This window comes from Mya arenaria, chromosome 13, assembly GCF_026914265.1.
Source record: "Mya arenaria isolate MELC-2E11 chromosome 13, ASM2691426v1".
Taxonomy (NCBI): Eukaryota; Metazoa; Mollusca; class Bivalvia; order Myida; family Myidae; genus Mya; species Mya arenaria.
In genome coordinates this window covers 18283616-18305233 of record NC_069134.1, presented here as the reverse complement: position 1 = coordinate 18305233, position 21618 = coordinate 18283616, and the positions used below count along the sequence as shown (strand labels likewise).

Sequence of the window (21618 nt, the reverse complement as noted above, 5' to 3'; positions counted from 1 at the left end):
AATGTCCCATGTCCAATGTCGTGCCAGCACAACATTCGATTTTGAATGTCCAATGTCCAATGTCGTGCTAGCACGACTTTCACTTTTGAATGTCCAATGTCCAATGTCGTGCCAGCACAACATTCGATTTTGAATGTCCAATGTCCAATGTCGTGCTAGCACGACTTTCACTTTTGAATGTCCAATGTCCAATGTCGTGCCAGCACAACATTCGATTTTGAATGTCCAATGTCCAATGTCGTGCTAGCACGACTTTCACTTTTGAATGTCCAATGTCCAATGTCGTGCCAGCACAACATTCGATTTTGAATGTCCAATGTCCAATGTCGTGCTAGCACGACTTTCACTTTTGAATGTCCAATGTCCAATGTCGTGCCAGCGCAACATTCGATTTTAAATGTCCAATGTCGTGCTAGCACGACTTTCACCTTTGAATGTCCAATGTCCAATGTCGTGCTAGCACGACTTTCACTTTTGAATGTCAAATGTCCAATTTTCACTTTTGAATGTCCAATGTCCAATGTCGTGCTAGCACGACTTTCACTTTTGAATGTCCAATGTCCAATGTCGTGCCAGCACAACATTCGATTTTGAATGTCCAATGTCCAATGTCGTGCTAGCACGACTTTCACCTTTGAATGTCCAATGTCCAATGTCGTGCCAGCACAACATTCGATTTTGAATGTCCAATGTCCAATGTCGTGCTAGCACGACTTTCACTTTTGAATGTCCAATGTCCAATGTCGTGCCAGCACGACTTTCGCTTTTGAATGTCCAATGTCCAATGTCGTGCCAGCACAACATTCGATTTTGAATGTCCAATGTCCAATGTCGTGCTAGCACGACTTTCACCTTTGAATGTCCAATGTCCAATGTCGTGCCAGCACAACATTCGATTTTGAATGTCCAATGTCCAATGTCGTGCTAGCACGACTTTCACTTTTGAATGTCCAATGTCCAATGTCGTGCCAGCACGACTTTCGCTTTTGAATGTCCAATGTCGTGCCAGCACAACATCCGATTTTAAATGTCCAATGTCCAATGTCGTGCCAGCACAACATTCGATTTTGAATGTCCAATGTCCAATGTCGTATGTTTAGCTAACTTCACACAGCTCATCAAATCAGTAATTTTGGATGAAAGTTAAGTGCCTCTGGTCTGAATGAGCTGGAATTAAATGGTGCGTTTTATGGTGTTTTAGTTAGACTCGGTATGGCATACTTAGAATGCGCACCCAATTAGCTCCTCTGAAGAGCATCAGCTTCTATAACGGAAGGTCCCAGATTCAGTTCCTGGAGTCTGGCTTTATATCAGTATACAAGACAATGTAAAATTGTATCTGTCGCCACCTCGACTTCCAAAAAGTGTGAAAAAGGGTAGCACTGGGAAATTAAGCACGTACTGGTTCCTGGTAGCGGTGCTATAGACCAGGCACATTTTAAAATCCAAATGGGTTCAAGAAGAACTCGAAATAAGATCAGTGTGTTGTCTTTTATCCTTAGATCTGAATGTAGGATATGCCTTCATATATGTACATTAAAGGGAATCAAGTAATCAACACAACTGGGTAGTGTTTATTTTTATTACACTTAATTTTGTGTGTTTAATGGCATTCTTACATGTTGTTAACAGTCTAGCAATGATTAAAATCAACAGTAAAATCAAAATGAACATTTACAATGCTGTGTGAGTGAATAACTTATGTATAGAATGTTACACTTAATCTGTGACAATTTTCAAAAATGGACAAAAAGAAATCAAGTGGAATTAAAATAAAAAAACTGTAGTGAACTGACCTAAAATAGAGCAATTAAGCTAAGAAAATGTACACTTTAAAGTAGACTATCTATCTTACCCAATATGCAAGTAAAATATTTGGCAATTATGCTAAAATAGCGAGCTTATGCCAAGAAAATGTACTCTTTAAAGTAGACTATCTAGTTTTCCCCATATGCAAGTAAAATATTTGGCAATTATGAACTGGAATGATGAAATTGCAGCTGACTTCATGAGAGTGGCCCCATGTGCCATGAATAAATTTACAAATGTTACCATAACTGTTACTTTGACATTATAGATTCCTAGGAAACATTTTTTTAATTCCTAAGTTTGGATCTTTCCGAGATACTGAATTAGTGTTGCTTGAATTCCATCAGAAAACCACATTAGTGTTTAAGCTTATATCTGCACCAATGGGGTCGCCTGACATATTCACATTTAATGATTCAGAAGAGCTCTGAAAACCTGAAGTCCATAAAGCAGATTACAACCAAATTTTCATTCAGTTCCAAAACAACCAACAATTTCCATTAAGTCATTATTTGTTTTAATAAGTGATATTTTTAAAAGCTCTTGAATATGCACTGGCTAATATAGAGGCATTCAATAGCCATGAACACTAAGAAAGTTAGTGCTTACATTTGGTTTTCTTCAAGATTAGTCGACGATGGGCTCTGCCAAGACCAAAAATAAACACAAACTTTTATAAAGACCCTATTACCATTCAAAAAAGAAATCCAATTTCAGTTGTTAGTTTTTGTTTGAAAGGTGAAAGATAAATGCAAGAAAATTTTGCCACAGTTATGAATCTAATGCAGAAACGATAACAAACATAACACAACCTAAACAACAAGTGAATGGTACATTGTACAATCTAAATCTAACATTAATCTCTTTGAACTGAACTGAAATAGTGGAAATGGACCAGTTTTGGCGTTAAGTCAATGATAAAAAACTATATCTACATGACTTCCTACTTCTATAAAACTCTGATATAAACCGTTACCACATGACCTGGAAATCTGTAACCTTGAAATCACAGGTTATTTCCCTTTTAACAAATATAAAAATATATGAAGGAATGCAGCAGATGAAGTGAAAAATATTTATGACATTCACAAATATTTGACATTTATATATTAAGGTACTCTCTGCTTGTGAATACATTGCTGTAAAAAAAGATGTGAGCCCATCATTTACATGAGTAAGGACAAAATGGATCATATTATTTCGAGATAAAGTTTGCCAACACTGCACAATATGGTTTTGATGAAATAGCAACAGGATGGAACAATTAAGAATAAAACAATTAAAACAAGCAAAAAAGTATTTATAATACAATTGACATTAAAAAAATGTCAGAATAATCACATGGGAAGTAAGTTTCAATCACAGTAGCATAAAACAAGAGTGTTGCACAGGAAATGCCAACACTGGTCTGTTCTTTTTTTCATGAGTTTATAAAAGACATAACTTGATAATTATTAAAGCCAGAGTTAGGCACCATGCTATACATGCACAATGGTCACAGGCAAAAAGTGTGCCAAGTTTCATTTAAATATCTTCAATAAAAAAGAAAGGTCAAAGGTTAAAGATTTTGGACTTTGTGATAGCAATGAAGCCAAACCTATGACAATACCTCAAATTTGTTCACTGAAAAACAGAGCTCATAACATTTCTAGTAAAATTTGAAACATTACATAACATGTTAAAGGTCTCTAAGATCTAAGAACACAATAAATAATTACATATATACATTGGGACGATGTTTATATTTACAATTTGCATACTAAGTTTTTAGATAGCATGTTATGTCGAAAGTTTTTGTTAAAAAGCCAATTTGGGACAGAATGACTTCATGTACAAGTTGAATGAAAAAAGGGCCAAGAAACATTCACAAATAGTTCAAGATCTTCTTTTATAATCAAATATAAATCAGTTATATATATAAACACACATGAGATACATTTAATGTAATATGTAAAACCCTGAATCTTACAATGTAAAATTAAAATGCATTAAATTTATTAAAATAAATGATATCATAAACAGATCATAACTCTCATAGTTATATAAAATCTTTGTACCTTTAGCTTAAATGAAAGCATAACCATTAATTAGTTTCATTTTTCTTATCATATGATAAAGTATTTGGACACAGCTCTCACTGATGTTGGAAAAAAATCATGTCCTTTTTTATATGAACTTTAACAACAATGGTACATTGCACTGTTTGTTATCACATTGTTTGGTTGTATCTTCATGCAATAAATATGGTTAAATACAAAAACAGAATGGAATACCTGGTAATTATAAAATCAACAAAAATGTGTAGTGTTTCTATTACTTCAGATCAATTTAGTATATAAAATCCAAACATGTGCAACAATGTCAACAATGTTTGAAAAATTGAATTTTTTTCAACATTCAGAGTTTCTTACAGGAGAAATGCACCAATAACATAAAATCTGTGATTTCTTGAGTACTAATCGTATAAAATATTAAGTGTCTGTTTATTCATACAAAATGGTTCCTATGACAATGATTTCAATTTGAAATGACAATGTTCTGGGTTTGTTTTCCTCAAAAAAGTGCTGTAAAAAATAATGAAAGATTTCGGTTTATTTTACATTAATCATGAAATCATGCATGAAACAAGTGATACCCCAAGTTTCAATGTTTCACATACAAGGCACACTTCTTGCCAATGAGTGCAATAATAACATGACAATTTGACAGACACATATTATGACACTTAATGGGAATGTCATGGTCACAAATAACTGAACACGAATCAAATGTTGCTGACATATATAGACTGAACCACATCCAGTGTGCCCAGCATTGTGTTCCCAAATATGGTTGAGAATACTAAATCACAGTTTGTATCATCATATCCCCCTTGATAAAGCCTCCATACATCCGAATACCACTGTCGGCTTCAATCCTCATGACTTTTTCCCCTGAATGGCAGCGAGGCCACTGGATGTGATTGTTCCAAAGTTCTGTGTGTAGCTACCAAAAACGGCCTTGGGTGCACCGCTAGACGGGTTGTTGACTGCATTGTTGAACTGTTTACGGCCGTACACAGGCTTGGGCCTTGGCTGGGAGGCGGAATTGGGTCTCTGGCCCGGCGTCTGTGAGCAATCATATACAAAGGTAAACAACGTTTCTGACTACAGTTCTTTCAACTGTGGTGATTATACAATGCCTTGACCCCTTATACTTTTTACCACTAATAACACTTTAATGTCCAATTGTTTTCAATTTTTTTTTAATTAAGTCTACTAAAGTGCATAAATAATAACACTAAGTAAAATAATGTGTTTCATATATTGTCTATCTATAGCATTTTTCACTTTACCCTACAATTTATAAAGATAATTCCTGAACAATACCCAACATGTTGGTGATGTTTGCAATAGGTGTAACAAAAGACAGAGACCTGAATACTTTGTACAACATGGAAAAGTTGAAGCTTAAGCATCTATCTATGCTTAGAGTAAAGAGAGCGCTGCAGGCGAACACCAACGCCCGTCTGTTTTTTTTTTTCAAGAATGCAAAGATAATTTGACAATAATTAAAGCCAGAGTTAAGGCAACATGTGGCAACATGTGTACCAAGTTACATATCTTCCACGCAAGGTGAAAAGTTTTGCATGCCGACACCCATAACACCAAGTCTATCATAATACCCTGACCTTTTTCTTTTAAAAACAGACAAGCCAATAATACATAGACTGTAAAGGAAAGGTGTTTTTACGGGTTCTTTATCAACAACAACATATTAGGAGAAGAACAAAGTCCATGTGCATTATTACTTTCAATTCAGTTGGAAAATATCATCATGTTAGTATGTGCAATGATTGTGGCTGCCTTGTATTGGTCATTTGAAATTTGATAAGAAAAATGCTGAGAAAGCTTAAGGTAATTATTTTTCTACGTCAAGCAGGAGAAAATCTGTGTACCAGTATATAAGTTCAGGTACAAACCCAAATGATTTTTGTTCAAATTCAAGCAAAAAGCATCTTCTCTTTTACTAAATCTGAGAGAAAATGTACAGCTAAGCGGACACTCCATTTCTATATAAAGCATCCTCGGCATCCCAGCCTATCATTTCCTATATGATACCCTGGGCAAATCAGCTGTAAAAATCTCATACTCATGAATAATTTATAAGGTGAAATCCAGCCTCTTGATTGGTCACATGAGACACACCTCATGCGGTTCTGAAATGGCCGAGAAATACGGATGTAATCTCTGTTCGAAATAATCCAATGAGATCACAGCTTACAAATCATTTTAGGCAGGATATTGTTAAATATGCCTATAGCTCACAATTTTTTTTTCTTTTTGTTAGCGGCTTATGAATATTCAAGATTTACAAAGTTTCCCTAGCCAATTTGGCCAAGGTATCATATAGGTTATGATACGCTGGGGTGCCGAGGATGATATAAAGGTGTAACAGCAAAATTAAATTTGACTAGACCTTACAGCAAAGAATGTCCAGAATGGGGAAAAACCATTTTACCTATCGTTGTTTTTTTTGAAATACTAATTAGCTGAAGTATCTTTTCAAGGTTTATACCGTAAACCAATGTATTTTCTCAAGTCGGTAACAAGTAAATATCATTTAAAGTCTGCAATGTGCCTAACATTTTCCATAACCAACCATAATAATAATTGCCCTTTTGTAAATTAAGCAGATGCCATTTTTTTTATCAAGCATGAAACATTACTCAACAAATATTTTAGCCAGAGAAATGGAAGTAAGTACATTTCTATATTAAGTTTAGAGCAATAAATGTTTTGAACTTATTTCTTTGTCAAAACCTTCAAGTCTTCAGTTTGTTTACACGAAAAAGGTTCAAACCAACTGACTTTGACTTATACAATGACAAGAGTTCCAATTAATTTCAAGAAAGGCTAGCTAAAATAATGTGTTAAGGCAACAAATAACTCCTGACAACCATTACTGTTCAGGTCTCACTGATCAAATCTTACATTCCCAAGAACAGAAGGCCATACAGGCATGTTGCCCCACCGTCTGTGTGATTCTGTGCTGTAAGAGCCCGGTGGCTACATGGTACACCACTGCAGTGGGAGAAGAGGGTGAGGGGAGAGCAGGTGATGGAGACTTACATGGTAGTAGGTGCCTATAGGGGGGAGGGGCTCCCCAGGACTGCCGCAAACCCATCCATGATTCAACTGACGGGGAAACATAACAACATGTACACACAGTCACTGAAGCCAGTCATAATGGATTTTGGCAAGATGGGTTTGGTATATGGCTTTTTTACACTGTTGCAGGTTGAGCTTTAAGTATGTTTCAAAGTATTGATGATAGAAATTTGCCTAATCTTTTTTTGCTCAACTAGAATGACTTTTAAATCATACCATTTTCATACAAAATTACACCATATATTAACATGCATTTTTCCTCTTTTTTTTACTTTATAAAACAGATATTAGATCAATTAATTTCACCAGAAACTAAAAGTGATTACTTTATATGGACAGCAATATACAACACACTTGCATATTAAATACCTTTTAATTTGACCTCTGAGATAATGTATGCATTCAAATCTGATTTCAATGACTGTGTAACTTAATTGTCCCTTTCGAACATATGAAGAATTGTCATTATTCACATTGGAAGACTATGATAAAGCAGGAATAAAAGTGTCTTGTGAAAGGTTGACAATGTCTTTTGTTACACCCTTTTTGCATTTTAATACAAACATGTAAGAAAACTCAATAAACACATGTGCACCACAGTAACTGGGTAACAGGGTAATCATGCACATTAAGCTTTACCTTATTAAAAGTATTTAAGTGAAGTTCATAAAAATGAAGTCAGATTTCGAATCAGTATCTGAATTTGTATGAATCAACATTTACTACAACCATCTGAATAGTTCATGTCTAGTTATACCTGTATTTAGAGTGTATTTTTATTTTAAACACATCTGGAATTAACTTGGCAACATAAATATATTCAAAAATAAATATTTCTGCACTAAGTCTGACTTACGAGGATACAAAACAGTAACAAATATTTGAGCCACCTATGCAAACAAGCCTCCACAGCCTGGCTCTAGCACAAAACACGAGGACCTACCATTCTGGAACTGGTGATTGTGAGTCCCGTTTTGTCATCACGAGTAATTATCGGATTGCTGGGGTTACCATATGCGCCAGAAATTGGGCGACCCGGGCCCCTCGAGCCTGCAGGTGCAGAGGCCTGACGCCCACGGGGTCCTTGTCCATACATATCCTGAAGTGGACAAAGATGAAGAATTGAATACAAAGTTGAACATACAGTAAGATCCAGTTATAAGGGACTATCCATAGTTGTCTTAACCCTGAGTAGATATAATGCATAATAAATGTCAAAATAAGTTTTTTTTATCTGAGCAAATGAAAACATTTAATGCACGGTATTACATTTTTCCCCACCACTAAAATATGCAGAAGATTGCCTATAGAAGAAAACTCTCTTAGTACCTGCATATAAATATTGTGCCAAATGTTTTATTTTACAAAAATATTTCAATAATATGCATTTATATGTATAACAATTTAGCAATATTGCATTAATAGTTTAATACATTCAGAAACTTAGCCCCTTCTTCAGATTCTATAATTGCATGATCCAAGGCTCTGGATTATTCTCTGGTTACATCACATCGAGATATCCCAGTTTTCTACTCTATATCTACCGGTATGTACATTTTAAAGAATAATTAGTACGTATTATAAAGTATTATTAAATAGTCTATGGACCTTCTACAATATGTTAGTTATACCTATAAAATTAAAACAAAAACAGGTCATGCTTAAAATCTGAGATGCAAAATTGTAAACTAAACTTTAAAATGAAACAAAACTATTACTTATTAGAAATCAATCTTAGTAAAAGGCAAAATTCATTTTTTACAGTTACCAAAGCCACACTATTATCTAGCAATATACACATGTACACTGGCACAAACTCTTGCATGAGTTCTAAAATATTAGACACCACAATGTACATCCAATCCTACGGTATAAGCTTAATCAAGTATTTGTGCAGTTTTTACTTTGAACGGTAAAATCGATCAATCAATCAAAAAGATGTTCATATGCATGGACATTTCAAAATTCCATGGAAGAATAAACTAACAAAGATATTAGATGTTTTTAATTTGTAAATTGATATCAATCACTGCCTTTCTGATTAATATATAGGCCTTCCATGTATGTTAATGTGTTTATATTTATTACTAGGCTAGGAACAGTAGGAAGGTTAAAATTCCCTCAGAGTTGGTTAATATATGACCAAGATGATGAAGCTTATACCTTATACCAACCTGGAAATTTTTGGAATAGTAAGTTGGACTAGACTTAACATATGGCATTCTTTCTCGGTTCAGCAGCGAAGAGTATCTCTGTACAGACAATAGTTAGCTTTATGAACTTTCGGATATATGTACTTTTTAAACATAGTTTCTGTTATTATCGCATACATGTACATGTATATACATGAAGTTAATAATCTTTAATATTAGAAAAAGCTTCAAACCCTTCATCCAACTAAAGCAGTGATCAAAACTAGAATTTGTAGCAGAAGTCTGAATCATTGAAAGTTATAACATGCAGAGTTATGAAGCAGAAGGATTTTGAACATGCCCTTGAAGCATTTGAAGGCGATGAGCTTGGGGGCTTGTGATAATTTCGATTACTGCTATAAGATGTATTCAATCTACAGAAAACAAGATAATTATTATGAAACATATTATTGTCATATTTTATTTGAGATTCCTGCTGAGATTCCGATTAATACATTATTCATGAAACCGTATGTTTGCAAGTACTTTCAACAAATGACCATATTGAATTTAAATAAAAATAGATATATCAATATGGACATAAAGGAAATCATTGCTACTGCTTTAATGACGATGAAATATCTGTTCTTGTGTGCACTTTGATAGATCATTTGGTCATTTGTTGAAGTGGTTCATAAAGCTAGGAAGGAACCAGGATGTTATATGATCAAAGGTTATAAGAAAACACTACAAGGGTTAAACAATAGCAAGAATTTTCCACTATGTCCCACAAATACATGCAGAATATCTGGATGAAATCAAAGAAAATACTCCCTTTTTTACATTTGAAAAAAACATTTTTTAATTATAAAGGGCATATAAAACTGCAATAATGTTTATAGCTAAAAAAATATGAATTAAAGAAATAAACTGACTGAAACTTTGTTTTCTTCTGATTTCACAGACAGTATGCAATAATTTGCTAAGAAATATCAATGATCACCTACCCCCATGTTGTCAGAGGTTTTCTGTCTAGCATATGTGGATCTCTGTTTGGTGACAGGAGCGGAAGGTGGGGCCTGCGCAGTACTTCGCCCAAATGCAACTGAAATATGAATATCAGTAAAAATCCATTCTGTACATTTGTAGACCAGATAGCCTAGGTGAAAGAAACAACAAGTAAAAAAACAAAAAATATTGTCAAAATGTCATTTTTATGAATCTGTTAATTTAATATAAAATTCAAACATAAAAAACCTTATGTAAGTGTAAATTACACAACCACTCTACTACCATGGCCTGCTGAGAATGAGGACTGATGTTGTCTTTGTGGCGGGGTTTCTGGGTCCCGTCGATCGTAACGTTTCTGTTGCTCCCGTTCCCTCGCCTGTTGGGCGCCATAGTGACCCAAAGGCTCCCCTGGAGGCATCTCTTCCTCCTCCTCGTAATCTGGGGGTGTGGCCTCCCGGGCCTGGGCAGCGATGTGCTGGGCACTCCGTATCTCCTGTCTCTTGCGTCGTCTATCAGCCTTCTTTTGCATTATCATCTGTAAAGGAAGATTTTGTAAAAAAATATTGCGTACGATGCTTTGCTTTTTTTTGCCACAAAATTGATTTCTGTCGAAATTACTTTTCATCTTGTAGCCAAAAGTGCAAAAATGAAAGTATTCTGATTTTTTCAAGCAATTCCTTCATTTTTTAACATGATATGCAACAAGAATATCAGTGCAAATATATTTGTGTACTTAAATGCAATTGTAAAGCAATATAGCTTCAGACAATGTTTAAGTTTTTAATACATCATGTGCAATTTCAAGAAAAATACAAAAAATACCAGTATATAAGCAAGTACTCTGTGTTTCAAGAAAACGCTTCAAATAAACAAGAACAAAATATGGAGTAGAGCAAACCAGCAAAAAACTATTTTAGGGACTACAGTATTCCAAGTAAAACCCACCTCATACAACTTAGTTCTGTACTCATCCACAGATAACTGAGTATCATCTGACAATGGAGGTACCACATCATAGTTTAGGCTGATTTCTTCCTTAGGATTGTGAAACCTGCCCACGTACGGATGGCGCAGGGCTTCGTCTGCTGTTATCCTCTTGTCCGGGTTAAAGTGCAGTAACTTTCTACACAGATCTATTGCATCTTTAGGAGCGTCTCCCATCATCTCCTCCATTGTCTTTTTTGCCCTTATAATGAGAAACAAGAGAAATAAAATGATACCACTAATACACTGCTGGATATTGTAAACGGTTCATCGCAATACTCATTGCTAATGCAAGTTTAGCAGAAAACTAGTAATAACCAAAATAACAAGAGATATCACAGGAGAGATAAGGGCCCCGAATGATACCATATTTGAAAGGGGTACAGTTTGAAAGCATGTTATTAAGCATAAATTATATTAATTAAATCTGACAATATATATACATGACTTACATAACATGTCACAAAGAGCATATTGTTACTATGAGCAAGTAAAGAAAGTTTGAACTTAAAATACTCAACAAAAAAAGGTTATAATTTCAATGTATACAAAGGACCATTAATGTGACAATACTTAAGCAACTTGTCTTAAAAGAGCATATTATAACTGTGACTACGTACAGAAGGTTTACACTTAATATCTTGAACAGTTATTATGTTATTAACAAAATTCCCAAAAATGCCATAGTATACAATGGTCCATAAATGCAACAATATTTCAACCTAAGTAAAACTGTTATCTTTATAAAACGAGCATATTATTACTGTGAGCAAGTAAAGAAAGTTTGAACTTAATACCTTTATAGTTTTTTAAGTTATTATCAAAGTTATTAAACCATATAAATTGTTATGTTTACAAATGGCTATAAATGTGACAATATGTTTTAATAAGTTACATAACTTATCACAAAAGAGTGTTTCATTACATAATTTGTCACAAAAGCCTGTATTGTAACTGTGTGGAAGTTTAGAAAGTATGGATTTGATATCTTGAATTGCTGATGAGTTACTTTTCAAAAGGTAGACTGACAGGGTGATTACAGTACAATAGGACACAGGCGTTTGATATAATTCTTTAAAATAGTCAAAACATGTATTTTTCTTCGCTTTTACCTCTCATCAAATTGTCTTTACTGTTAGGTATGAATAAAGTAAGGCAGTATATAAACAAGAGATATAAATAAATGTTGACTTACTTTAAAGCTGCTTTGTCTAATACTGATGAACCATAAGCTGATTTAATGCTGGCTATGTCTGGAAAAAAGGTTTTATTTTTATATCATATAATGCAACAAAGTACTAGTGGTCAATATTTCAAACACTTAAAACTAGTTTACATAACAGATGATGTAAAAACTCATAAAAAAAGAATTTGAAAGTAATTATACATATTTTTTTATGTAAATAGCAATATCTGTGATGTAATAAGCAAGTACTCTCAACTTTTTACCTTCTTTTGATGGTCTAGGAATGGTGGCCATGATTTTCTCTATCTGGTTGATTGTGGAAGATCCTGGAAAAAGGGGCTTGCCTATCAGCATTTCGGCCAGGATACATCCCAAACTCCACATGTCCACACCTTTTGTGTACCTGCACAATTAAAATATGATCTTTAAACTTCATAAGCAAAGCATGAATAACTTCCCATTTAATTTGTAATTCAATACAACCTATCGCACAATATAAAGGTCCAACTACATACAGCGCAAGCCTACTTGACACTTGTAAAAATGCATGACAGGCATATGACTTAGCACAACTCCAAATGTTCATGTCAAATTGTAATTCAAGTTAAGGATTCAATCTTGTTGTTTAATCAGCAAATTCTAAAGCAGGACCTTTACAATTTCCTTAGTGGAGTCGATATTTCCAACTGAAAAAAGCATATATTTCCCTAATTTATTGGCACTTGTTTCCAAAATATTTCCATTAAATATTATTTTTTTAAAATCATTAATCATTATCTGTTCTAATGATATACCGATATTTGTGATTGTTCCTAATTATTTGCCAATCTTTCAATATTTTTATACATGACCTTCAAACATTTATGCAAAAAGGCCGACAATCTTAGAATTTTTGGGTGAAAGAATCATGTAAATTCTGATGATAGACATTTAAATTATTTTTGTCTATTGTCATGAAAAGCTTTACTCATTAAATAAGTGCTTTTAAACAATGGTTTAGTCTTTGTTTATATGAAATATTAACAGTTTGAACAATATTAAGCTCACCTGTGAGATGCTAGCAATATTTCTGGCGCTCTGTACCAACGAGTTGCAACATATTCTGTGAGGTTAGGGTCCCCAGTTTCAGCGTCTATGCTGATCTGGGTCAATGAACGTGCAAGACCAAAGTCACACACTTTCACCATACATTCACTGTCTAACAATATGTTGGAAGGCTAGAAATGAAAATGGTAAAATTACTTTAATGTTGTACAAATAATTTTCATATAATCAAATAAAATCTATTAATGAAGCAATAGATTAATTTAGAAATAAATCCATTTTGCAGTATATACACAATATATAGCATATTATAGTTAAAATCTTTATAGCCATAGCAACCAGACTTAAAACAAGAGATGTTTGTCAAACATTATGCCCCCCCCCCCCCCCCCCTGAGCGCCATGTTGTCAGGATTATATGGACAATTGAATGAAATATGCATGGACCAAAATGACAGCTGATTTGTTGCTGTTTTAAGATTATGACCATTAAAGTGTGAGGATAAAGTGTGTTATGACCGTCATGACCTTTGACTCAATGAACTCAAAATCCAGAGTCATCAGCTGGTCACCAGAAACCTAAATGTCAAGTTTGAGGGCCATGGGTGCAGGCATTGTCAAGTTATCACAAGACAAGTTTTTTTCGTTCAAGGTCACTGTGACCTTGACCTTTGACCCGATGACCACTTAAATCATAAGGGGTCATCTACAAGTCAGATGCAACTCCAAGTTAAGTTTGAAGGCCATGGGTTCAGGCATTGTTGAGTTATCACTCGGACAACCTTTTACCATTCAAGATCACTGTGACCTTGACCTTTGGCTCTATGAATCCTAAATCAATAAGGGTGATCTACTGGTCAGGCTTAACATCCATGTCAAGTTTAATGATCATAGGTTCAGGCATTGTTGAGATATCAGTGGGGGAAGATTTGTTAACTCTTTTGCGTTAAAGGTTACTGTGACATTGACCTTGGCCTGATGACCCCCAAAGTCAATTGGGGTCATCTACTGGGCAGGCCCAACCTTCATGTCAAGTTTGATGACCATAGGTCCAAGAATTGTCGAGTTTGCTTTCAAGGTCACTGTGACCTTAACCTTAGACCCCTAAAATCAATAGGGGCCATCTACTGGGCAGGCCCAACATCCATGTCAAGTTTGAGGGCCATGGGTGCAGGCATTGTTGAGTTATCACTTGGACAACCTTTTATCATTCAAGGTCACTGTGACCTTGACCTTTGGCCCAATGACCCCTAAAATTAATAGGGACAATCTTCTGGCCGGGCTCAACCTCCAAATCAAGTTTGAGGGCCATGGGTGCAGCCATTGTCAAGTTATCACTCGGATAACCTTTTACCATTCCAGGTCACTGTGACCTTGACCTTTGGCCCAATGACCCCTTAAATCAATAGGGACCATCTTCTGGCCAGGCCCAATCTCCAAGATAAGTTTGAGAGCCATGGGTGCAGGCATTGTCGAGTTATCACTCGGAAAACCTTTTACCATTCCAGGTCACTGTGACCTTGACCTTTGGCCAGATGACCCCCAAAAACCATAGGGGTCATCTCCTGGTCAGGCCAATTCTCCAAGTCAAGTTTGAGGGCCATGGGTGCAGGCATTGTTGAGTTATCAATCGGACAACCTTTTACCATTCAAGGTCACTGTGACCTTGACCTTTGGCCCAATGACCCCCAAAAACAATAGGGGTCATCTACTGGTCAGGCCCAACCTCCATGTCAAGTTTGAGGGCCATAGGTGCAGGCATTGTTGAGTTATCACTCGGACAAGCTTTACAATTATTTTACCATTAAAGGTCACTGTGACCTTGACCTTTGACCCGATGACCCCCAAAATCAATAGGGGTCATCTACTGGTCAGGCCCAACCTTCATGTGAAGTTTTATGACCATACGTCTAGGAATTGTTGAGTTATCACTCGGACAAGCTTTGGTCTACCGACGGACGGACGGACCGACCAACCGACATGCCTGTGCAAAGCAATATACCCCTCTTCTTCGAAGGGGGGCATAATAATAAATGTCAGTCTCCTAAGATGTTTATAAAATCAAACAGTATATAGCAAATTATATTAACAGATGTTTATTAAATCAAATAATTAATAATCAGACATAAACATTATGTTTGCTCACCTTCTGATCTCTGTGTATAACATTTCCAGAGTGGAGGTATTTAGTTGCACGGAAGAGCTGATACATTATATATCGCTTATGAACATCTTTAAGAATATTTCCGCGCTTGATAACATTGTGAAGATCCGTTTCTGAAAAGGTTAAATGTCAATGTTTTACTATATATCATGTCAAAGGTTTCTGCTTAATGAAATTTAGGAATGACAAATTATTGAAGTGACATCAGCTGGTTATCAAGTGTTTAAAAATCATTCTCTTTCTCCATTACATATGGTTACTCATTTTCATTTATCAGTTTATTTAACTAAAAACTAATATTTCAGCCACAAAATATGAAATATAAGATTTCGTTCTAGTAGTAAAACAGCCTCTGCATTATGCAAGGATACTCTTTTCCCAGCCTCATTAGGAAACATACCCATAAATTCAAAGACTAGATATATATCCTTGTCATTTTCAGCTTTGATCACATTATGAAGTTTTATAATATTAGGATGGTCCCCAAAGTCTTGGAGAAACATAATTTCTCTAAATGTTCTCTGGGCATCGGTTTGGTTTCTGAAGGCATCAAATATCTTTTTGACTGCAACCACTTCCCCTGTCCTACGATCAATGGCTTTCCACACAATGCCATATGCCTAAAACAAGAGATACAAAATCAACATTATAAAATTAATTGCTAAATGACTAGTTAAACCTAAATCTATAAGTATTGAGCTACCGTGTAGTCGACATTCTACAGTTTTTTTGACTGAGTTTAGTACATAACAATCATTTCAATTTTTTTATATTTGATAACTTTTTGGCTGCATATTGGCATAGCTGTTTGCCAAACAACTAACATCCATGAAAGAAGTCTTTCGTCCATATCAAAATATTTGAAAGTAAAATGCATTAAATTCTAAATTTTCTACATGCCTTTAGATATAAAATATTTATTTATACATGCTTTACAGAACCAGTAACAAAATGTCATTCATTAACTTGCAACTGAACAATTATACTTGGAAATTTGTAAAATTAAATTCAGAGAATGAATCATGCTCGAACACATTATTTTTATCTTTTGTTTTCTTCCAGGCCAAGAACTTAAACGATATTTCCCAACAGTAGGCATATACTTTAGTTAGCAAAACTAAATTGCATACCCCTTTCCCAAGTCTCTTTTTGATTTCATATTTCTTTGTAATGTGGGGCTCAACTTCTGAAGTACTCATTTCGACTGTTTTTTCTCTTCAATGACAGCCATAACCTAATTACACCAAAAAATGCCACGTCCGCTTTACAATGTAGTTCCATAACATCCATTGGTTTAGGCAATGGTAGAAAATAACCGAGTAGATAAACAACCAGACTGATTTTAAAATACTTAACAAGTATATAATTTACGAGACAGTTTTCAGATATTGTAGAATTATAATAATTCCAATTTTTACTATATTAGTACGCTGAACTACTTTTAAGAAGCACCTGTTATAAACGTCATCAAAACCTGAGTATTTACATTCGTTTCTAGAGAGACACATTGGGCCAAATGTAATGTTTTGGGAGTGGAACCAAAAGGTACACAGGATGTTGTCTAAAATGTCAGGTCATGTAATTTCGCGGTTGCGATGAACAAACAAATTGACGTTCGAACAGAAGAAATGGCCGCGAAAGTTCTGTTTAACTCAGGTAAATACGTCTTTAATGAACACCTCAAATGCCAAAAAGTGCTATGTTTTACTTATTTTGAAGCTTAGGAAATGCTTTTAGGCAATGGTGTTTGAAATTATAATTTTAATGCAATATTTAAGATCATAACTTAGAGCATTTGAAGTACTCAAAACTTCAGGCGCAACAGTGAGGTACACTGTAATGCACCAGTCAATTGTTACCACGCCCCCCCCCCCCACCCACAATGACAAAATTAAAAAAAATACCCTATACTGTCATATTACAGTTTAGGGTATTTTTGAATTTTGTCAAATCTCATTTTATGTTTATGGCAATGTATTATATTGATGATATACATGTTCAAGTATGTATAAAATATATAATTTTGGCTAGTCGAAATTATTTATTGTGACTTTAATTAGCCTTTGTCATCAAGCCACTGTGGGGGTAGTCCATATAAACAGTCTTTGACAATTTTTTTTTGGCAACTCTATGCGTCTATTTCCCACTTGTTGTTTTCCTAGCCAAGAATGACAGATCCCAGCGCTAATTATATTGTGTGGAAAGATAACGGGAAACTGCTAGATAGTTAAAAAATGGTGATGCTTTGTTGACAGATCAATCTGAATTTGTGTTTCATAAAACACTTAAGTGTAATAAGAGAAAGGTATTGGCTAAAAATAATTTATGTTTAACTTTTGTGTTTTTATTTAACAATGCAGTGATAAACATTGTGGAGTTGCAGTTGAAGATTATATTTTACATTGCAGGGTTCTCAATAAGAACCGGCCGCCGGCCAAAATGACTGGTTCAAATGGCATTTGGGCCGGTTCAAAATCGCCTAGTAACAAAAATTAAAAGTTCCCAAATCGTTTACAATTTAAATTTTTAAAATCCGTCAACGAATAAAAAAGTTATTGCCTTTTAAATACGACGACTTGATTAGCGTTCGCCCGGTCCCGCATATTTCTTTACGGCGCCGTTTAATAAACTTCACTAGTCCGTGTAGATAGACGATTGATAAAACGCTTGGAAGCAAGCGTCTCAATCTAGTTATAATGAAGAAAAGAAAAATACACGATTTCTTTCACCCTGTGTCGAGTGAGTATAAGATAAAAATGAAATAAAACAGTTGCATTTATGAATTTCTTGTTCTGTTTATTGTTTCACGTTCGATTTCCACCGTTTATTTTGTTTGAAGTTTTGATCGTTGTTTATTCCGTACAAGATGCATTATTACTAAGATTTGATAAGGAGGTAAGTTTACTCTATTATCATTATCATTATTCTGTATGAAAAAATCGTAGCAATATTAAAGACTCACCAAATATAAAGTGGGTTGGGTAAGGTAAATTTTTAAATTTTTGCTTAAACTTCAATTTTAATACAAATTTGCAACTACATGATGTCAAAATTAGACAGTGTGTCCCATTTATAAGAAAACATTTTGATTGCAAGTGTTTTGAACAAAACAAAAAAATGTAAAAAAGATAGTGTACTTTTGATTTCAGTTGCATTTGCAGCAAGCTAATCATTGACTAATTTTTTATTGAAAGTGAATTGTTTCCTTTTTTATTTTAAGAGACATTGATGTAAATTTTACTGACATTTTAAAACTGTCATGTCAGTACCAAGTTAAAGTGGTATTAATGAAATGTAAAATGTGCCATTTCCTGCGTTTTTATATTATTTCAGGCAGTACAACATCTCACAATGACCAGACTGGTCCAGCTGCTGGATATGGTGATAACACTCCTTGCAGTGCCAATACCGAGTCTAGTAAGACTGCTTCTCAAAGTGTTGGTGGCCAGACTGAGACTCCTGGGTGGACACAGTCACACCTTGTAGGGAGGAAATTCGGGCAGTCCTCAAGGAGATACTTGTTGAGGGGGAGGGGGACTACTACTCGTCCAGTTCATCAGATGAGGACAGTGACATGTGTTAATAATAGGGTTAAGCGTAATGAATACTGTTCTTATTAATTCAATGTGCCTTATGTATTTTCACAGTACAATTGCATTGTAGTTTTGTTAATACACTGTATATGGTGTTGAAAATACAATTTTCAAATGGATATTTTGTTGTTGAAATTTGGTAAATAAATATAATTGCATTATGATATATATAGATCCTGATACAACTATTGCTCTGCAGTACTTGTATCTGCATATTTAGGGGATATTACTTATAAAATTGCACTTGAAAGGGGTGATTTAAAAGGCATTCAAATAACCCCAGAATGCAGGAAATGACACGCTCACATAAAAAAAATTCCGGGGGAGGACGCCCGGACCCCTTCCCAATTTGGGCCTGTTACTTTTTATAAACGGCCTGTTCACTGAAAAGTTATTGAGAACCCTGCATTGGTATGAATCAGTCAACTTGTGGTATTTAGGGAACAAATGAATATCCAAATGTTAAAAAAGTTCCTTACACGCATTATTGTGGCTATACCCGGGGTTGACTGGACCAAAAGTCAGAGTCCCCTCTATTCCCTGGACCTGGGGGGCTGTGGTTTAATACAATTGACTGGTGTATGAACTGATGATAAAAAAGAAACAGAACAAAATTGAAGTTGTACAGTAATTGATAAAAATAAGAGAAAAAAAGTTTTTAATTAGATAGAAATGATTACCATCTTTCTTAGAAGTGCTCAGTTGGATAATCTTGCCACTTTTCTACTAATCCATTGCTTCAATCAGTTTGTTATTTGAAATATAAATATTTCCTGGTGGAAATAACGAAAACACACGAAACAATCCAAAAAAATGAATGCCAATTGAGACATGACTGTGGTCAGATAAGAAAATCTTGAGCTGAAGTACTGAAGCACAGGAGGTTGAATTCTCTCATATGTCGTGGGCCATAATGTAAGAATGCAGTTAGCATTTTATTATCTAGATGTGTGTAAAGAAAAGTTTTGTGTTTTTTAGGCCCTACATGTATTAAGCTAGAGGGGAATGTCAACAAAAACCGATCCAAATTCCGTCATTTTGCCCGCCAGGTGTCTGGGGAGGTGTTTGATGTTCCTGAAAAGAACCAGGTTATCTTTTCATACACAAAACAGCACATGAAAACTTTCCAGACTGGACAGATGTCTTTCTCCCTTGCTGACCTTTCGATGGAGAGTCCAGAAGCAATGTTTGACTCTGAGTATTATCCCCAGATCTCATTCCTATTTGTCCATAGAGATTTTCAATGCCAGGGTTTTGGAACACTCTTGTTAAACGAAGGGTTGAAAATTGTAAAAAATCATTGTAAAAGTAGGCCTGTAAGACTGCAAAGTGCACAAGATGCAGTAACATTTTTCCAGAAATGTGGGTTCCAGATAGTTGGAGAGCCAATTGATGTGATGCATTGTGGATCAAGGTTGTTTAAAACATTGGTCAATATGCAGTTAGACATGCAGTGAAAATGTCTCATTTATATCATATGGATATTCAAGGTTTTTATTATTTGTGTAAATATGAGTGTAATGTATAAATTTCCATCAGTTGTGTTCAATTGTAAATATTGGTGCTTATTGTTTAAACCCTTTGTTTTGTTGTTTTAAAATCTTTTAACTAAAACTATAACACAAAAATATATGTATTAATTCTAAGAATAGAAAGCATAAATTGCTACTAATAATAATTGCTGATTGCTTGACATTAATGGTCTACTGAAAGAAATATACAAAGTATGCAAGTTCGTAAATATATACAATATTAAAAATTATGATTGCTTTGGAACATGGTTTAACAACATATGAAAGTAATTTCTCATTTGTTAAAATTGTAATATAAAATGTTATTCATTTCCGAATACCATTTTTGTTTGAATTTTTTTTGAAAATATTATGTTCATACAATTTTTTGTTGTTGAGCATATTTTTTTTTCAATCATAAATACTAGTTACATAACTAGTAAACTCTAAGAATGATAGGTTGTACATTATGAAGATTTGTTTTTTTAAATATTAAAGTTTTTTTTCTTGATTTTATGTTTTAATGACACGGATGTCAGGTTAGTGCAATTTTTAGCACACTCACTCTCAATGCTTCATGGGATGGATTCTCAATCAGGGCATATCAATTTGGTTTGTGGTAACCTCATAGGTGTCTCTCAGCTTCAGGGGGCTTTAATGGGCCATATGATTGATACATATTCTAAGTATGAACTTATATTTGTTCAGAAATCAACCAGGGCATGTGAATTTAGTGTGGTAACGTAACAGCTGTCTCTCAGCTTCAGGGGGCTTCTATGGGCCATATGATTTATACATATTCTAAGTGTAAACTTATATTTGTTCAGAAATGTTCTGAGAGGTGATTAAAATATTGTGTTGTGATATAAATTTTGTACAAATAAACAATGAAATATTATTTGTTTATCATATTATATGAGGTATGATATACCACATGGTACCTCTGGCATTAACCTTTTGAGCAAAATGATTCAATTTTATGTCAACTACTCCTCTGCCTAAAGGCTTCATAATGATAATGTTACTAGCTTCACA

The 21618-nt window shown here is 34.6% G+C and overlaps 2 protein-coding genes across 4 annotated transcripts; one reads left to right on the top strand and one right to left on the bottom strand.

Moving 5' to 3' along the window:
* Nucleotides 1-1568: 1568 nt before the first annotated feature.
* Nucleotides 1569-16751, bottom strand: LOC128214428 (mitogen-activated protein kinase 15-like). 3 transcript variants are annotated; one of them, XM_052920895.1, is made up of 13 exons: nt 16610-16751; nt 15880-16099; nt 15462-15592; nt 13320-13489; nt 12536-12675; nt 12282-12339; nt 11048-11288; nt 10385-10637; nt 10099-10196; nt 9134-9211; nt 7903-8058; nt 6921-6986; nt 1569-4916 (listed from the first exon to the last, which is right to left on the bottom strand). In XM_052920895.1, exons 1-13 carry the CDS (start codon nt 16676-16678, stop codon nt 4728-4730), a joined length of 1869 nt encoding a protein of 622 aa, XP_052776855.1. In that variant the 5' UTR covers nt 16679-16751; the 3' UTR covers nt 1569-4727. The 3 variants fall into 3 exon arrangements, with proteins under 3 accessions (XP_052776855.1, XP_052776856.1, XP_052776857.1); XM_052920896.1 differs by lacking the exon at nt 6921-6986; XM_052920897.1 differs by lacking the exon at nt 9134-9211.
* Nucleotides 16752-16996: 245 nt separating this feature from the next.
* On the top strand, nt 16997-21470 carry LOC128214511 (uncharacterized). The gene is made up of 2 exons (XM_052921015.1): nt 16997-17135; nt 20051-21470. Exons 1-2 carry the CDS (start codon nt 17075-17077, stop codon nt 20527-20529), a joined length of 540 nt encoding a protein of 179 aa, XP_052776975.1. The 5' UTR covers nt 16997-17074; the 3' UTR covers nt 20530-21470.
* The last annotated feature ends 148 nt before the right edge of the window (nt 21471-21618 follow it).

Coding starts and splice junctions, on each gene's coding strand:
- LOC128214511 (XM_052921015.1), top strand. CDS start 17,075: ATGAACAAACAAATTGACGTTCGAACAGAAGAAATGGCCGCGAAAGTT. Junction 17,136..20,050: donor GAAAGTTCTGTTTAACTCAG/GTAAATACGTCT, acceptor TGTGTTTTTTAG/GCCCTACATGTATTAAGCTA.
- LOC128214428 (XM_052920895.1), bottom strand. CDS start 16,678: ATGAGTACTTCAGAAGTTGAGCCCCACATTACAAAGAAATATGAAATC. Junction 13,490..15,461: donor TTATACACAGAGATCAGAAG/GTGAGCAAACAT, acceptor TTTCATTTCTAG/CCTTCCAACATATTGTTAGA. Junction 12,676..13,319: donor ATATTGCTAGCATCTCACAG/GTGAGCTTAATA, acceptor TTAATTGTGCAG/GTACACAAAAGGTGTGGACA.